Source organism: Natrix helvetica, assembly GCF_964273705.1.
Source record: "Natrix helvetica genome assembly, chromosome: 1".
Classification (NCBI taxonomy): domain Eukaryota; kingdom Metazoa; phylum Chordata; class Lepidosauria; order Squamata; family Natricidae; genus Natrix; species Natrix helvetica.
Window position 1 is genome coordinate 247,823,450 of NC_138548.1, and position 15,501 is coordinate 247,838,950.

A 15,501-nucleotide genomic window follows, 5' to 3' on the forward strand; every position below is an offset into this window, starting at 1 on the left:
GAGAATTCAACCCTGCATACCATCCTAAAAGAAAATATAATTGAGGAATTGTTCCAATTATAGCATCTTCAACAAATTTCCAAAGCTTGTCAGTAGAACAGAAACTCAGATAAATATATTGCCTATATATCACAATGGAGGCCTGGCTGAGAGTCACTATTAGTAAGCTACATACAGAATTGTGGCTTTACCTTTACTTAGGTTTTTTTTTCCACAGACAGCAGATAAAGATAATAAAGATGCAATGTACCAGGAGGCTCAGTGATTAGTACTATGAGAATGGTAAAAACGAATGAAAAGAGGTGAACTGTCCCACCCTATCATGTTCTTTATAGTAACAATTGAAAATTCAGCAAAAACATTTGCTCACAAATGAACTTTTCAGACTACAGGCAGAGCCTCATGCCGAGGGGAGAACTAGAGTGCAGTATACAATGCTGCCTTGGAATAATACACTTAGAAAAGCAGTCATTTTTTCTGTTGTCAATAATCTATACACAACCCTGCTGAATATTTATTGGATTATGCCTTTGCAATGTGTCTTAAATGAGGAATGTCAACAAACATCTTGTAGCATCTTGAGGCTTTCGCATTTTAGTCCAACAATCACACCCTTGATTAACAAATGACAGGGAAAATACACAAACAGGTTGCCTATATATGGAAAAGCTTCTGAATTGACCATCTGTCAAATTGAAGGCTGTTTAATTTATGTATTCATTAAAAAAATTTAATGAATTGGATGACTGCAGGCAGCTTACAAAATTATAGGTGATGAAATGCAAATTTTGGCTATATGACAACCCCACTAGTCCCGATCCCTACAATATTCTGTTAGTATGAACTGCAGCTTCTACCAACTTTAGCCAAAGTGTCCAATAGGAAGTGGAGATTTTGAAAATTATAGTTATATGCAGAGAGAAGTGTATTGTATGCGTGCTTATTTGTCAATTAACTTACTTTCCAGATTTTAGGAACCACTTGTTTGGATTATCTATTGTTAATTTCACAATGCAACTTTTACAAATAAACTTAATTTGCTGTAACTTCTAATTCTGATCACCTCTTTTCTTTCTAGCTTCTTTCTCTGAGCGGGTGAGGAACATGTTACCTGATGAGATCAAAATCCCCCCAGAACCACAAGGCAGATGTTCCAACCACTTACAGGTAAGACTTTCCTTGAATTTTTTCCCCCATTTTTCTAATCACTAAGATCTCCTGTATTTAATCACCATCCTAATCTGAGATTCTGTAAAAAAAAAAAATCTGTTTCAGGAACCTTGAACAAAGGTCTAACCATGGACATTTTCTTTCATATTTACTTGTGTTATAATATTTTTATAATTGTAAAGAGATCCTGTCTGTCAGAGGCTATTAAGCCAAAAGATGCTGTTGTCACTTGACACTCACATATTCATCCTGATTCTTTTTAACACAAAGTGGGCTGAAATCATTAACAATATTTAAAGCAACCCCCTATTGGTATGGGATTCTTAAGAACACTCTTTGAAGAGGGAAGAATGTATCTGTGTATCAAGGTATCTGGGGGTTTTTTCCTTCCAAGATAAGCAGTTGCATACTGGACTCTTAAGAGACCTTTTACATATATTAAGGAAGTGTTTGCACTTTCAGACACGCTGCGCTCTAGATATACTTTTTTTTACAGCTTAAGCATCATGTTCTTAGTTTTATCAACCAAAATTTCTGTTAATGTGTGACCATGCATAATTATAATTATAGCTACTCTATTTAAATTTTTAAGTTCAACAATTATCTGTAGAAGTGCAGTCTAGTTCACACACAATACATTATGAATATTATACTGTTGCACTGTAATTAAAATGGGGTTGGGGAATCTGTGGCTCTTCAGACATTTTTGTACACAAACCCAAAATTGCACTAGCTAACATAGCCCATAATGAGAAGATGCTAAGAACTTTAGTTCTTGAGAACCATTGACCTTGTCTTCTGAGAATACCTGGATTGTCATTCAAAACATCTGGAATGTACTAAATTCTGTATCTTTCATCTCTTGTTTTTTTTGGGGGGAAAGTGTCAGTTTACCTTCTATTTCAATACTATATACCTGACCATTGTCATTTCTTTTTATTATACTCCTATATTTTTCCTCTAGGACAAAATACAGAAGCTATATGAAAGGAAAATCAAGGAAGGTATGGACATGAACTTGATAATTCAAAGGAAAAAAGAGTTTCGAAATCCCAGGTAAGTAGTGGTCTGGGAGCACATTTGTAGGCCACCAAGATCAAAACTTAAGTGAATGCCAAATGTTCATACAAGGCCTTCACTGGGATCATAATATTGACATAATAAGCTCCAACTCTCACATTTATATGCAACAGTGAAGACTCAGAGTCCAGAAGTATATACTGTACTACTACTTAAAGAATATCTGTGGACTCTTCATGAGTTGGGGTTGGACTGAAGGGAGAACAGTTTTAGTTTCTGGAACTGGCTAAAGATGACTACAATTGCTTTTCTATGTAGAATAAACTTGGTCAAGCTTTAAGCTTGATGAAAATATGCAAACTGGTTGATGCTTGGGTTCTCCCTTGCTCTCCCCCCATAAAATTTCCTCTATAGCAGGCAGGTACCACCCGCAAGAACCGCATGTGGCCCTGGACAGCTGGTAATGCAGCCCCACCTGATCATAATAAAAAAATATTTTAGAAAAAAGAAAGTTGTTATTTGTACATTCATCTTTACTCAGTGTAGCCCAGCCAAGCCAAAAGGTTGGACAGGCTGCTCTATAGGGAGATTAAGCAAGCCATGTAAACATTCTGTCCTCTGAAATACCATTCCCTACAAATGATTGAGGGCTTATTCTTAATCATTCCCCCAAGTTCAGTTAAATGGTTGCCTGTGCGTTTTGTAGGCAAGAGATTTGGAACATATCATCTGTAGAAGTGGAAGGGCAATAGTAGATAGCATTGTATGGTCATGGAAAGTTTCAGCCTTGATTTCCTCTTTCCTTCTTCCACGGACCCCTGAGAAATAAATTAGACGTTCTTTTTAGTGTGTTGTTCAAGCTTCCTGAAAATAATATAACTTAATATAATGCAATATCAATTTTGAGCATAAATATGTCTTAATGCACACTGGTTTACTCCAAGCCAGCCAGAAACTATTCAGTGACTTCAAATGGGACATAGAATAATGGAAATAATACGTTGCAATGCTTCATTTCAGCATCTATGAGAAGCTGATCCAGTTTTGTGCAATTGATGAACTTGGTACTAATTATCCAAAGGTAAGTACATTTAAAAGACTGGGTCAACCACAACTTTTTGTAGATATTTTGTTGGTTATAAAAAATAAATTCTTTCCCACATAGCTTGGAGGATTATATTCTTTTCTGACTAGGAGCAGCTTCCTATTTTGTGGCATGAGAAAAAAAAAGTATTGCAAAACTGGAGCACTTATAGTAACTGAGGAAAAGGGGCTGTATTTGTATCTGATATATTGTAAATATACAAATAGGCACTATCTTCACCATTCTGCCATTATTAAGAATTACTCTTCTTATAGCTAGGATAAATAAATAAATAAATAAAGCAAGCAAGCAAGCTGAAGCTTTAGAACCATTGCTTCTCAGAATTTGTGGTCCATTATAATTCCCACTCTCAAAGCACAATTTGATATATTCACTGCCTTGAGTTACTATGTATGTATGTGTGTGTGTATGTATGTATGTGTGTTACAACCCCTGGTATGCCTAAATATGGGAGGAAGCTCACTACTCCCTCTTTCTGTCCTTCGGCTCATCACAGAAGACCATGCAGGCAGAAAACCATATTTTTATTTTTAATGTTGCCTTTTTTATATTTGTGTTGTATTTGTACTGATAAAGGGAGACTAGTATAGATCTCTTTCGAGCTAATTAGCTCTCATCAGCTAGCCATAATAGTTCAAATCCCATAGTTCAAATCCCAGTAAGGGTATGGCTAGCTGATGAGAGCTAATTAGCTCGAAATAGATCTATACTAGTCTCCCTTTATTTATTTATCAGTACAAATACAACATATATATATATATATATATGACAAGATTAAAAAACAGCACAATCTTTTATGACCGGGTGAGTCTAGTTTTTATCCGTTTAAAAACATCCATAAATCCATAAGCTATTCTTAACTAGGATGTGAAGTCAGGTTTTTTTTATTTCTTTATGTATTGCATAATTTAAAATCTACATATGTAACATGAATTTTTTCTGTTTTCTTTTAGGACATGTTTGATCCTCATGGATGGGCTGAAGATTCATATTATGAGGCACTAGGTATTGAAGATTTTTCTTCCATGCTTTCTCTAGATTTCTATATTCTAGTAAAATGGAGAAAACGTGTGGTTAAAATAATGCATCTTCTTTGTATGCTCTCTGTTTTTCAAAGAGCTCAAAGCATTAGTTATGGCTGTTATTTTCTCTTTAGGTAAATTAGAGGAAACTAACAAATGTTTTTAATAGATAAGGTTTGATGCTGAAAATATTGAGATACCACTTCTTTTTACCCACATATTTAAATCTGTTGGATGTATTTACTGTTATGTGGCTCTCTTTTCAGCAAAAGCACAGAAAATTGAAATGGACAAGCTAGAAAAAGCCAAGAAAGAGCGAACAAAGGTATCTGTTACATTTTGGAATGTAAAAAATTAAAATGTTGCATTCCCCAGGTTGCACTTTGATAAATCTGCAGTTAATTAAATTAAGCAAATTAGACATTCTTTTCTTGACCAAAGATGACAGATATTTCAAGTATTCCAAATGCATAGATAAGGATGAGAAGTAAGTATGGAGATATATAGTCATGTTTCTATTCCCAATAACCTGGCACTTTCCAACTTTATTTATATTTGAGTGTGTGTACAGCTAGTTCTCGACTTACAGCAGTTCGTTTGGTGACTGAAGTTGCAATGGCACTAAAAAAAGTGACTTCTGACTGTTTTTCACACTTACAACCATTGCAGCATCCCCCAGCTCCTGTGATCAAAATTCAGATGCTTGGCAACTGACTCATGTTTATAACGGTTGCAGTGTGCCGAGGCCATGTGATCACTTTATGGCCTTCTAACAGCAAAGTCAATGGGGAAACCAGGTTCACTTGAAACCGTGTTACTAACTTAACTGTGGCAAGAATGGTCATAACATTAATAGATGTCTTGCTTAAAGACAGAAATATTGGACTCAATTGTAGTTACAAGTTGAGGATTATCTGTATATTTGTATCTATAGCTTTATAAAACAATTCCTTGTGCTAAGGAATTGTTTACCTCAGAACCAACCTGATCATCCTCCTGTAGAACCCAGTATATTTAGCTAGTAAAGGCCTGAATTTAGTGTATATTATCCAAGTAGTTAACAAGATATACATGAGGGTTTCTCAGTAGCATGTTTGGATCTTGGTTCTTTTCACAGCCAGTCAAATTGTTCCTTACATTGTGTTGTAATTGCATAATTCTGTGATTTGCCTCCTTCCTGCAATGATCTTGGACTTGTCGAAGTATGATGAGATTGTTGGGATTTTCCCAGCCACTGATTTGCCCTTGTTGATGCAAATTGTTAAGATTATGCTTGAAGAGACATACCTTCTAGAAGTTCTAATTGCCTTATGTTTTTACTGTCAAATAGTATGAAGTTCTAATTAATTAATTGTTTTAAATCTCTTTTATTCTAATTGAGAGAACTAGTATTTAAATAAGATCGAATAAGAAAATGGAGGAGACCCCCTCTTGTCTGCTATTCATGAAGAAAAATCATTATTTCCTGATAAATAGATGAGTGCTCATGCATTGAATCTCTGTGATCCTGCCTGGATTGAGAACAGGAACAAAGATGTGTTCTTAATATATATATATTTTGGGGGGGGGGGGTTCCTTAATTCCTTTGGGTAAAATCAGAAGCACAGTATAATGGTCCTTCCTTTTTTTTTCTAGATTGAATTTGTTACAGGCACTAAAAAAGGGACAACAAATGCTCCTTCTACAACCACCACAACAGCTAGCACTGCGGGTGGAGGTAAGTAAGAAGTCTAGATTTGAATTTTTGTTCTTCTTTATTTGATGAAGCCCTGCTTCTTCATTTGTCCATCACTCTTTCAACATTGTGCATCTTGATCACTGGTCAACCAAGTGATGTTGTTATGCTCAGTGTCTGGAAGCTATTTAAGTTACCGTACTTTTCGGAATATAAGACGCACCTTTTTCCCTCAAAAAAGAGGCTGAAAATCTGGGTGCGTTTTAGGAACACTCTACAAGCCTCCAAAGGGCTATTCGTGCCCTTAAAAAAAAAACACACGGGCCCGTTTTTGCAAAAAACAGGCCGTTTGGGGAGGTTTGCAGACTGCAAAACCTTTTTTTTTTTAATTTGCCACTTCAAAACTTTGGTGCGTCTTATACTTCAGTGCGTCTTATACTCCGAAAAATACGGTACATAGTCCTGTTCAAGACTAGCATTCAGTGTAGGAGTCTTCCTGGACTTCACAGCCTCTGTTAAATTATCACATGAGAACTGTGGACCGGAGGGCCTTCTACAGGTTCATGGCCTTCAGATTCATCTGGGATGCTGCAAGTTGTACCCTTTCCTGGACTTGAAGTCGCTTCTCATGATCACTCAGGTCTGGCCATTTAAGAGATCGCCTCTGTCCTGTTATTTTTGCTTGCCTCATAAGATCTGACACAGTTGGATGTGCTTTGTGTCCTAGCTATTAAGCACTGTCATCCAGAAGGTGCATCTTTTCTGTTGTAGTGCTTGCCTCCTGTAACCCCAGGGATTGGGCCACCCTGACCCTACAGGTCTTTATACATTTTTCAAAAACTGGGCATTGGCCCCAGGCTGCAGGATATGATAGTGATGTGCCCATTTGATATGTATTGTTGCTTTGGGTTCTGATGCTTATTTCCCCCTCTTACTTTCTTTATGAGTTTTTGCTGTTTTTAAAAGTCAGCTTTGAGTTGGGCACTCTTATAAATCTAAAGAAATAAACAAGGTTTCCATTGATAGAGTATCCATGAAACTTTATAGCAATCATTTGTTAGTCTCAAATGTGACGATAATGTTATTGAATTGGACACCTCACTTGAGATTAATGATTTCCCCAACAGCATTTTGAAGTGGAATGGGATGACTTTGAAAGCATTTTACTTTGGAGGGAAAGTAAATTTGTGATGAGGAGAATTTTGTCTAACCAAGCCTGCTGAAATTCATGCTTTCTTTCAATACACAGATGCACAGAAGAGGAAAAGCAAATGGGATTCTGCCATTCCTGTGACAACAATAGCTCAGCCCACCATTCTCACAACCACTGCAACGTTGCCGGCTGTTGTAACTGTAACCACCAGTGCAAGTGGCTCCAAAACAACAGTGATTTCAGCTGTTGGCACCATAGTGAAAAAGGCAAAACAGTGACAGGCGCAGTAAAGAAACTGATTTGAGTGACTGAAGCTTTTTTTTTCAAATTTGACTGACACCAAAATCACTGTCTTTGAAATACAGATGGACAATTTTTTTCCTGATGTGGAAATGAAAGGCTGTTTGGAAAAAGGAAAAAGACGAGTGGACCGTCCTATGTATAATGGAATTTTTCTGTGGAAAAAAAAAATTCCTAAGCTTTGCTACGACTGCGCCCTAAAGTACTGTGTGCAATGCAGTGTCGCCGTGTCCTTGTTATGCTTCATTGAAAACTGTATTACGATTGTCACTACCTTAGGATCTTCATGGAGTGTGAAGAAAAACTGTACTGAGTTGACCATTTAGTAACTTTTTTTTCCTGTTTGCCTCCAAGAATTATAGGCAACATTCAATACTCCCGTCAAAAGTTTAAGAAGAAAAAGAGTATGTGACAATTCAGTTTCATGGAGGTCATCTTATGGACTAAGATGAGTTATTCCCATGCAATCCATTTAGATTAAATGTCATAAATCAGGAACTGGAACATTTTGAAAATTGAGACTTCATATTAGTAGCCCTTCTTGTCTTTGGGGGATCTTGGTGCAGATCTGAACGCAACTGATAGGAAGGTTTATGTGAACAAGAAATCAAATAGAATCTCTCTATGGTGGCATTTTTGTTAGAGTTCTACATAAACATTTTAGATGTCTTTTGTGTATGTGTGATAGTAACGAAGGTTTCAAATACAGATGTATATAACTTACTGATTTCAGAACAGAATTTTCCAGTGACTTCCAGAACATTCTGTTCTCTCTCTGGACAATGCTGATCCTCCTCACAAACCATGCCATTTCGGGGGCAATTAGGCAGTTTCAGAAGTAAATCCTCTGAATCACTACCTATGTTCCCTACTTTCAAACTACGTAATTGTACAATAATGCCATTTTCACCACTGTAATTACAAAAATGCTATCATTTTAAATGTGTATAAGCTTTCTTACAGGTTTGACTTAAATGTTGGAATATAAAAACAACTTTTGAAAATGCGTCTCATTTTTATTGCTGCCATTTGTTTTACATTACATTAGCTGTCAAATATATATCACACTTCAGAGCATCCAGGGAATGTTGAATTTCATTGGATGAGTTGGGGAGGGGGAGCATTAAAGCTGAAAGTGTTCAGCCAGGTTTTCTTCATTCCAACAAAAATAAACTCAATGCTATACATTTAAAATACTTATAGGAGAATAAAGGGCCTCCTTTAGGCCAATCATCTTGTTTTTTCTTTCAACCATTTGGGCCTCCTTGAAATCCTTTATGCAAGCCGCAAGTGGATAGTACCTTCCTGCCCAAGTTCCTTAGTAATTACAGGTAGTCCTCGATTTACAATGGTTCATTTAGTGACCGAAGTTACAATGGCACTGAAAATACTGACCTAAGACCATTTTTCACACTGACAACCATTGCAGCATCCCAATGGTCACGTGATTTACATTCAGATGATTGACAAGTGACTTGTATTTATGACCGTTGCCATGTTCAGAAGACATTTTACGACCTAACAAGCAAAGTCAATGGGGAAACCAAATTCACTTAACAACCATGTTACTAATTTAACAACTGCAGTGATTCACTTCACAAATGTGACAAGAAAAGTTGTAAAATGAGAAATTCACTTAACAAATTTTTCACTTAACAAAAATTTTGGACTCAATTGTGGTCGTAAGGTGAGACTATCTGTATTATTAGTTTGTGATATTAATTAGTAGAACTTAGAGCATCCTTGACATTACAACAAATAGCTGTTGTTAGCGTAATCCTTCTCTAATTCCCTTCTAGAATATTTGACATTGGAGGCCCTCACTGTATCTTGAGACAGCATATTTATTTGCACAAGGTTCCTTTTTATTTTCCCATATCTATGGTGGATTATCCTGGAGTTTACACTTAAAGAAATGTTCAATTAGATTGACATTTTCCATTTGTACAATACTGGACAATGTAAGTAGTTAGGTCATTGTTTAGAGATACCAGATCCCTCAATGCCTTCAACAATGTACGTCCAATGTACTGGGAATTAAAAATTCTGGGAAATATTCAGAGATGTAGCTACCTTTAAAATAGCCCATGTTGAACTATATAGCGCAGTCAGACCTCAGCACTTGACTGCAGGAAATGTTTTATGACATTTTGTCTTCTATAACATGCTTTGTGATAATTTTTTTAAGTCAGAAATTGTTTTGTAAAATTTGCCAAATTTCAATTTCCATGGGTCTCATGATTTTGGATGCATTCTGCAAGTCAGTTCAGTTGAGACACCTTGGTTGAAAACGTATTGCCCTATGATGCATCATTTCACCCAGTTAAAGATTACAGATACAAGAGTTTTAGTAGTATATTGATAAATGCTTATATCGATAAATGCTTTTGGCCATGCTGTGCATGGGCAAAAACTCTGTAGGCTCAAAAACTCTACAAGTTTTTGCTTTCCAATAATTATGCCTGGATAGGCTTGTTAGAAGAATTCAAAAACACTAACAAAAGAAATGCAAACATGCAACCACAATTCTGCTTTGAATCAAAAAGTTTATTTTTCCACGGTTAGTTCAAACATGAAAAATGCCAGAATGTTATATTAGTACTTCAGTAAGACTGTACCTGCTTGGGTGTATTGCAATACGGGCCAGAGATTGCAGCTAAGTCCAATGAGGAGCAGCTGCCATCAATGGCATCGACCTGATCACAAACCCATCATTTTTATACCTTTTTCACATCTCGGTTCCTATGGGATATCACCTGAGTAACTTCCTCTTTTTGCAGGGACAATTGCCCATCTAAGATTTCCTATCCCCTGCACTTTCACTTCCTCGTTCACTTGATGTTCCAGGCAGTTTCCGCATACCCCCATGTAGATTTGAAATTCTCAGACACCTATTACTTTCAGTTCCTCATTTCCCATCATCTCATACTTCCTATACTAAATATATCTACATCAAGTACAGACTTTTCACGAGTCAGCACATTTGGAAATATTAGTCTGATATATTTTGCAATTATATTAATTTAAAACCTTAGTTCAGCAAGGCCTGCAAGCTCACTCCTAGGCCTATTGCCTGCAACTTTCCAATGGATATTTTTCTCCCCTCGCAGGCTTTAATCTGAGGTTGCCTAGACTGCTTTTAAATTTAGCATTACCATATTCTTCGCAGTATAAGACACACTGGAGTATAAGACGCACCAAGATTTTGACGAGACAATTTTTAAAAAAAAGGTTTTGCACTCTGCAGACTTCCCAAAAAATGGCCCGTTTTTCGTGAAAACGGGGCCATTTTTTTTTCAAAAAAAAAAAGGGCATGCATAACCTTTAGGAGGCTTATAGAGTGCTCCTGGGGGCTGGTGAGCCATTTTGGCGAAGGGGGCAGGGTTTGGGGAGGCAAAAATGCTGTATTCAGTCTATAAGACGCACACAGATTTTCAGCCTCTTTTGAGAGGAAAAAGGTGCGTCTTTACTCCGAAAAATACAGCACCTTAGTCAGTCCCTGTTTCCAAATTTTAATTCTTTTCACCATCCCCGTTTTTTACTTTTTCTGTGAGAATTTATCTGTTTTCCTCCATAAGCTTGCACACAATAAGCTCAGACGTCTAGCAAAAGGCTATTTATCCTTTCCCTGACAGCCTGCAATGAGGGGGAAGAAGAAAGGCATAAAAACTGTCAAGAAAAAATAAATCGGGTGTCAAGAGGAAGTGAAAAAAGTGGCTTTCTTCAGATGCACCCCACTATTGAAATACACTGAAATTGTAAGTATCAAAAAGAAACAATGAAATAATGTGTGTCTTATATATTACCGTCACTGGAGAATGCCTCTCCTGACTGGAATGATACATGCTGGAACTTGATTAAACCTAGCACATTTAAAAAAGAAGGGTATATAAGTTACCTCAGCAATTCAGGTTGAACTGTCTGTGTTTTTATGAGGGTACAAAGAAGAGTAAGTACATATAACCTCCGTTGCAATAACTACCATCCTATTTCTGTCCGGGTATAGTTCAAGTTAATGGGGAAAAATGCCGATTTTGCACAACTCTGCAAGTTTTCCCCTATTCTCCTGTCTCCACTGACATCAATATAATGTTCGTAGAGATTAAATCAAAGAGTTACTGAGGGAGGGCCTCCTCATCCATGAACTTGTTTTTATGCACTGATTGCCCTGGTCATACTTTTGTGTCCAACCCTGCAAACATTTCCAAAGCTTTTACACGTTCCTTCCTCTGCCAATTTTAAACCACTCCTTTGTATAAAGTTAACTGCAGGTTGGTCTCGAATAGATTTATTTTGCTGAGAGAGAGAGAGAGAGAGAGGGAGAGAAATTCTGCATTTCTTTATATAAGGAACCGGGTGGAAACTTATGTAAAAAATGAATACCCGTGGGCATAGCACTCTTATTTGTATTACAGCAAAATTCAAAACAACATGAAGTTGCATAGTTTTAACGAGTGGGAAAACTTCATAGAGGAATTCTCTGGGGTGCTTCCCTTTCCCCACCTAGAGTGCTTCTGTTTGACTCACATAACTTGCTTCAGCTGTTTGGATTTCCTGAAGAAGGATTAGGGCCAGACTAAATCATTCGTAAAATACTTCCAACCATTTTTGCCATAGTCTATAGTGGTCTAAAACAGGGATCTCCAAGCTTGGTAGCTTTTAAGACTTAGAACATAGAATAATAGTTAGAAAGGACCTTGGAGATATAGTCCAACTCCCTGCTTGAGCAGGAGACTCTATATCAGTGTTGGCGAACCTTTTCGGCACCGAGCGTACGCATGCACTGTTCTTTGCGCAGAAACTGGAAGACCAGGTGGCCAGTGCACATGCGTGCACTGGAAACAGAAGATCTTCTTCCTGGCATGTGCGTACATGCTGGATGGCTGCTCTTCATGTTTCCAGCGCTCCCACACGCATGGAGACCAGCTGGCCAGCGCGCCAAAACCCGGAAAGGCAATGGGTGACGGCTCACATGCCTGGAGAAATGGCTCTGCATGCCGCTTCCAGCACTCATGCCATAGGTTCACCATCACGGCCCTAGATCATTTCAGAAAAATGGTTGTCCAGCCTCTTTTTGAAAGCCTTCAGTGATAGGGCACTCACAACTTCTGAAGGCAAGCCATTCCATTGGCTAATTGTTCTTATCATTAGGAGGTTTCTCCTTAGTTCTAGGTTGCTTTTCTCCTTATTTTCCAACCATTGTTTCATATCTTCCCATTTGGTGCTTTGGAAAATAGTTTAATCCCTTCATATTTGTACGAGCCCCACAAATATTGGAACAACACTATCATGCCACCTCTAGTCCTTCTTTTCATTAGATCAGAAATACCCAATTCCTGTAGCTGTTTTTCGTACATTTCAGCTTCCAGCCCGCTAATCATTTTTGTTGCTCTTCTCTGCACTCAGTCTCAACATCTTTGTATGGTGGTGACCAGGATGCAATCTTCCGAGTATGGTCTTACTAAGGCTATGTAAAGTTGTACTAGGACTTTACATGAACTTGATTCTATCCCTCTATTAATGCACCTTAGGACTGCATTGGCCACCACACACGGGTAGCTCATATTTAAATGATTGTCCACTAGGACTCCACTTGTGGACTACATCTCTCATACTGGCTGGGGAAATTTGGGAGTTGAAATCCACAAGATTTAAAGTTGCCAAGTTTGGAGACCCTGGTCTAAAATCTCAGAACTGCACTGTTTTGTTTGAACTGAGATAGATTATAAATAAAATGTTTTGGAGCTGTCATTTTGTGAACAGTGCCTAAAGCAAACTTCCACCACTTTGGGCCACTGCATTTCAATTATTTTATGGTTATGACTCTCAGAATCCCTAGCCAGCAAGGCTATCCATAAAATAGTAGTCCAGGGAAAGTGACTGAAAGTGAGAAGTATTTTCTTGGAGGACAAATCGCCTTTTCTCAGTGTATCTTACCGTAGTAATTGATGAGTTGCCTTTTTGTGATAACTCATCTTCCTCATCAAATTTGACACTATACAAATTTCTAACTACAAATCACCCTTTTGTATAAGGATAGTATGTTTTTCTGGTTGCTGCTGCCTACTTTGTTCTTATCTCTAGACTGCAAACCCTTTCAGACAGAGCCTATGACCACTTCTTGGTGGAGGGTCACTGACAAGTCACTATGATTACATTTGGATGACACATTAACGATACAGTCTGTGATTAGATGTGAATGTGCCTGATCAAGCCATCTGGCTACCTGTGTCCTACCACCTTTGAGGTTATGCAATTCAGCATTATCTACTGCTGGCTTACTGAAGAATTACTTGGTACTTTGCTTTCAACCCTTGCAAACTATGGAAGGAACTTAAAATGATAGGTTATGCTAGCATCACTCTGACGTTACCATTAGAGAAAAAACCCAAAGTGCTAAAACAGAAGCAATTAAGACATCAACTCATTTTGCCTGAGCCACTCGTCATAAAAACTAAAAACCAGACCGTTAAGAACGAGAAAATTAATAACTTTCAAAATGTTTAAAGGATCTAAAAGAAAATAAGCAGAGAGGTAAATTACTTCTTAGGAAAGAATTCCATAAATACGGTTCCACCTTTGGTAAATCCCTGTCCATGCCTGCCGGCTTGGCTATCAAAGCCACCAGGCATATGAGCAGCAGCCCTTCGGCAGCTCTACAAACAACATGGCCAGATGAATAATTGCTATTTATCAAACAAATGCTAAGCTGGTGGGAAAACGCTACCCAAAGTGTTTTCTACCACCTCAGCTTCTCTTGTTTTTTGCTTCAGAACAGGAGGGCATACTTCTAGATCCGTGATGGTGAACCTATGACATGCGTGCCACAGGTGGCACGCAAAGCCATATCTGAGGGCATGCAAGGCATTGCCCTATGTCAGCTCCCTTCCAGAGGGCGGGGAAAGCCGTTTTTGCCCTCCCCAGGCTTAGGAAAGCCTCCAGAGCCTGTGGATGGCGAAAAATGGGCCCAACAGGTACGGTTGGAACGGGCCCGGCATCACCCACATGGATGCGTGCAGCAGCGTGCGCAGTGCACACATACATCTAACTTGCCTGCGACGCTTCCACGAGCCTCCACGACGCTCCGGATGCTTGGCGGAGCGTCGCGCAGGCGCCGAATGCAACATGCGCATGCAGGGAAGTGCCAAAGGCTTAAAGAACAGGTAAGGCGCTCGTGTGGGCCCTTTGGAGCACCATACCGGAACAGTACCTGGTGTTCCAGGCAAGCTCCGGTACGACCATACCGAGGCGTACCACCTGCAACCCACCACTCCAACAGGCCCATTGGAAGTTTTGAAACGAACTTCCGGTTTGCCTGTTGGGCCCATTTTTCACCTCCACAGGCTCGGGAGGCTTTCCTGAAGCCTGGGGAGGGCGGAAAATGAGCCCAATGGGCCTACCGGAAATCCAGAGCCTTCAGTGAGGCCTGCGCACATGCACAGGGGGGAGCACGGGGGCTTGTACATGCATGCGTAGGGGGAGGACATTGCATTATGGGTGTGGTATCATGCACATGCCCTTTTGCCACCCGAGCAGAAAAACGTTTGCCATCACTGTTCTAGATAAAGTGCCGAACTAAATTTGCAAAAAACTGAATTTGTGAAAAGCTCTGGAGTTGCAAGGATTTTGAGACATTTCAGCTGAACTGGAGTTAGTGCAACAGCACTTAACTTCTGAAATCAGATGATAACATTTAAGCCTGTTAAAAGCAACCCCTGAAACTTTTCCACTACAAAAGTTCAGGGAGCTTCACATCGCGCTTCTCAGCAACTCTTTAAAATAGCTGCTTCTATACTTCATAGTTGTAGTGTGACTCCCCCTCCCCCCCAAAATTGTATTCTCTAATGCAGTAATCCCTAACCTTTCCAGCTTGGCAGCCCTGTCCAGAGTGGAAGTGGGGGGGGGAAGCATGTGAGTGGCAGGTGTATGCGTACTTACAGCAGCACATGTGTGCACCCTCCACTCATGCGAATGGAGCTATATGCACGAGCAGAGTATTTGTGCTTGCGTGCAAAGCTCCACTTGTGCGAGTGGAGGGCATTCACATGCAAAGCTC

General features: G+C 38.9%; 1 protein-coding gene across 2 annotated transcripts in view; it reads left to right on the forward strand.

Annotated features, from left to right (window-relative positions):
- Positions 1–8,449, forward strand: part of SAP30BP (SAP30 binding protein) — a 41,134-nt gene extending 32,685 nt beyond the window's left edge. For both annotated transcript variants that reach the window (XM_081935086.1, XM_081935087.1), the window contains 7 exons: positions 1,079–1,167; positions 2,135–2,226; positions 3,211–3,271; positions 4,249–4,300; positions 4,584–4,642; positions 5,953–6,034; positions 7,242–8,449. In XM_081935086.1, the coding sequence (XP_081791212.1) occupies positions 1,079–1,167; positions 2,135–2,226; positions 3,211–3,271; positions 4,249–4,300; positions 4,584–4,642; positions 5,953–6,034; positions 7,242–7,423 (617 nt within the window). In that variant the 3' untranslated portion in view covers positions 7,424–8,449. The remainder of the gene's footprint in view (positions 1–1,078; positions 1,168–2,134; positions 2,227–3,210; positions 3,272–4,248; positions 4,301–4,583; positions 4,643–5,952; positions 6,035–7,241) is intronic.
- The last annotated feature ends 7,052 nt before the right edge of the window (positions 8,450–15,501 follow it).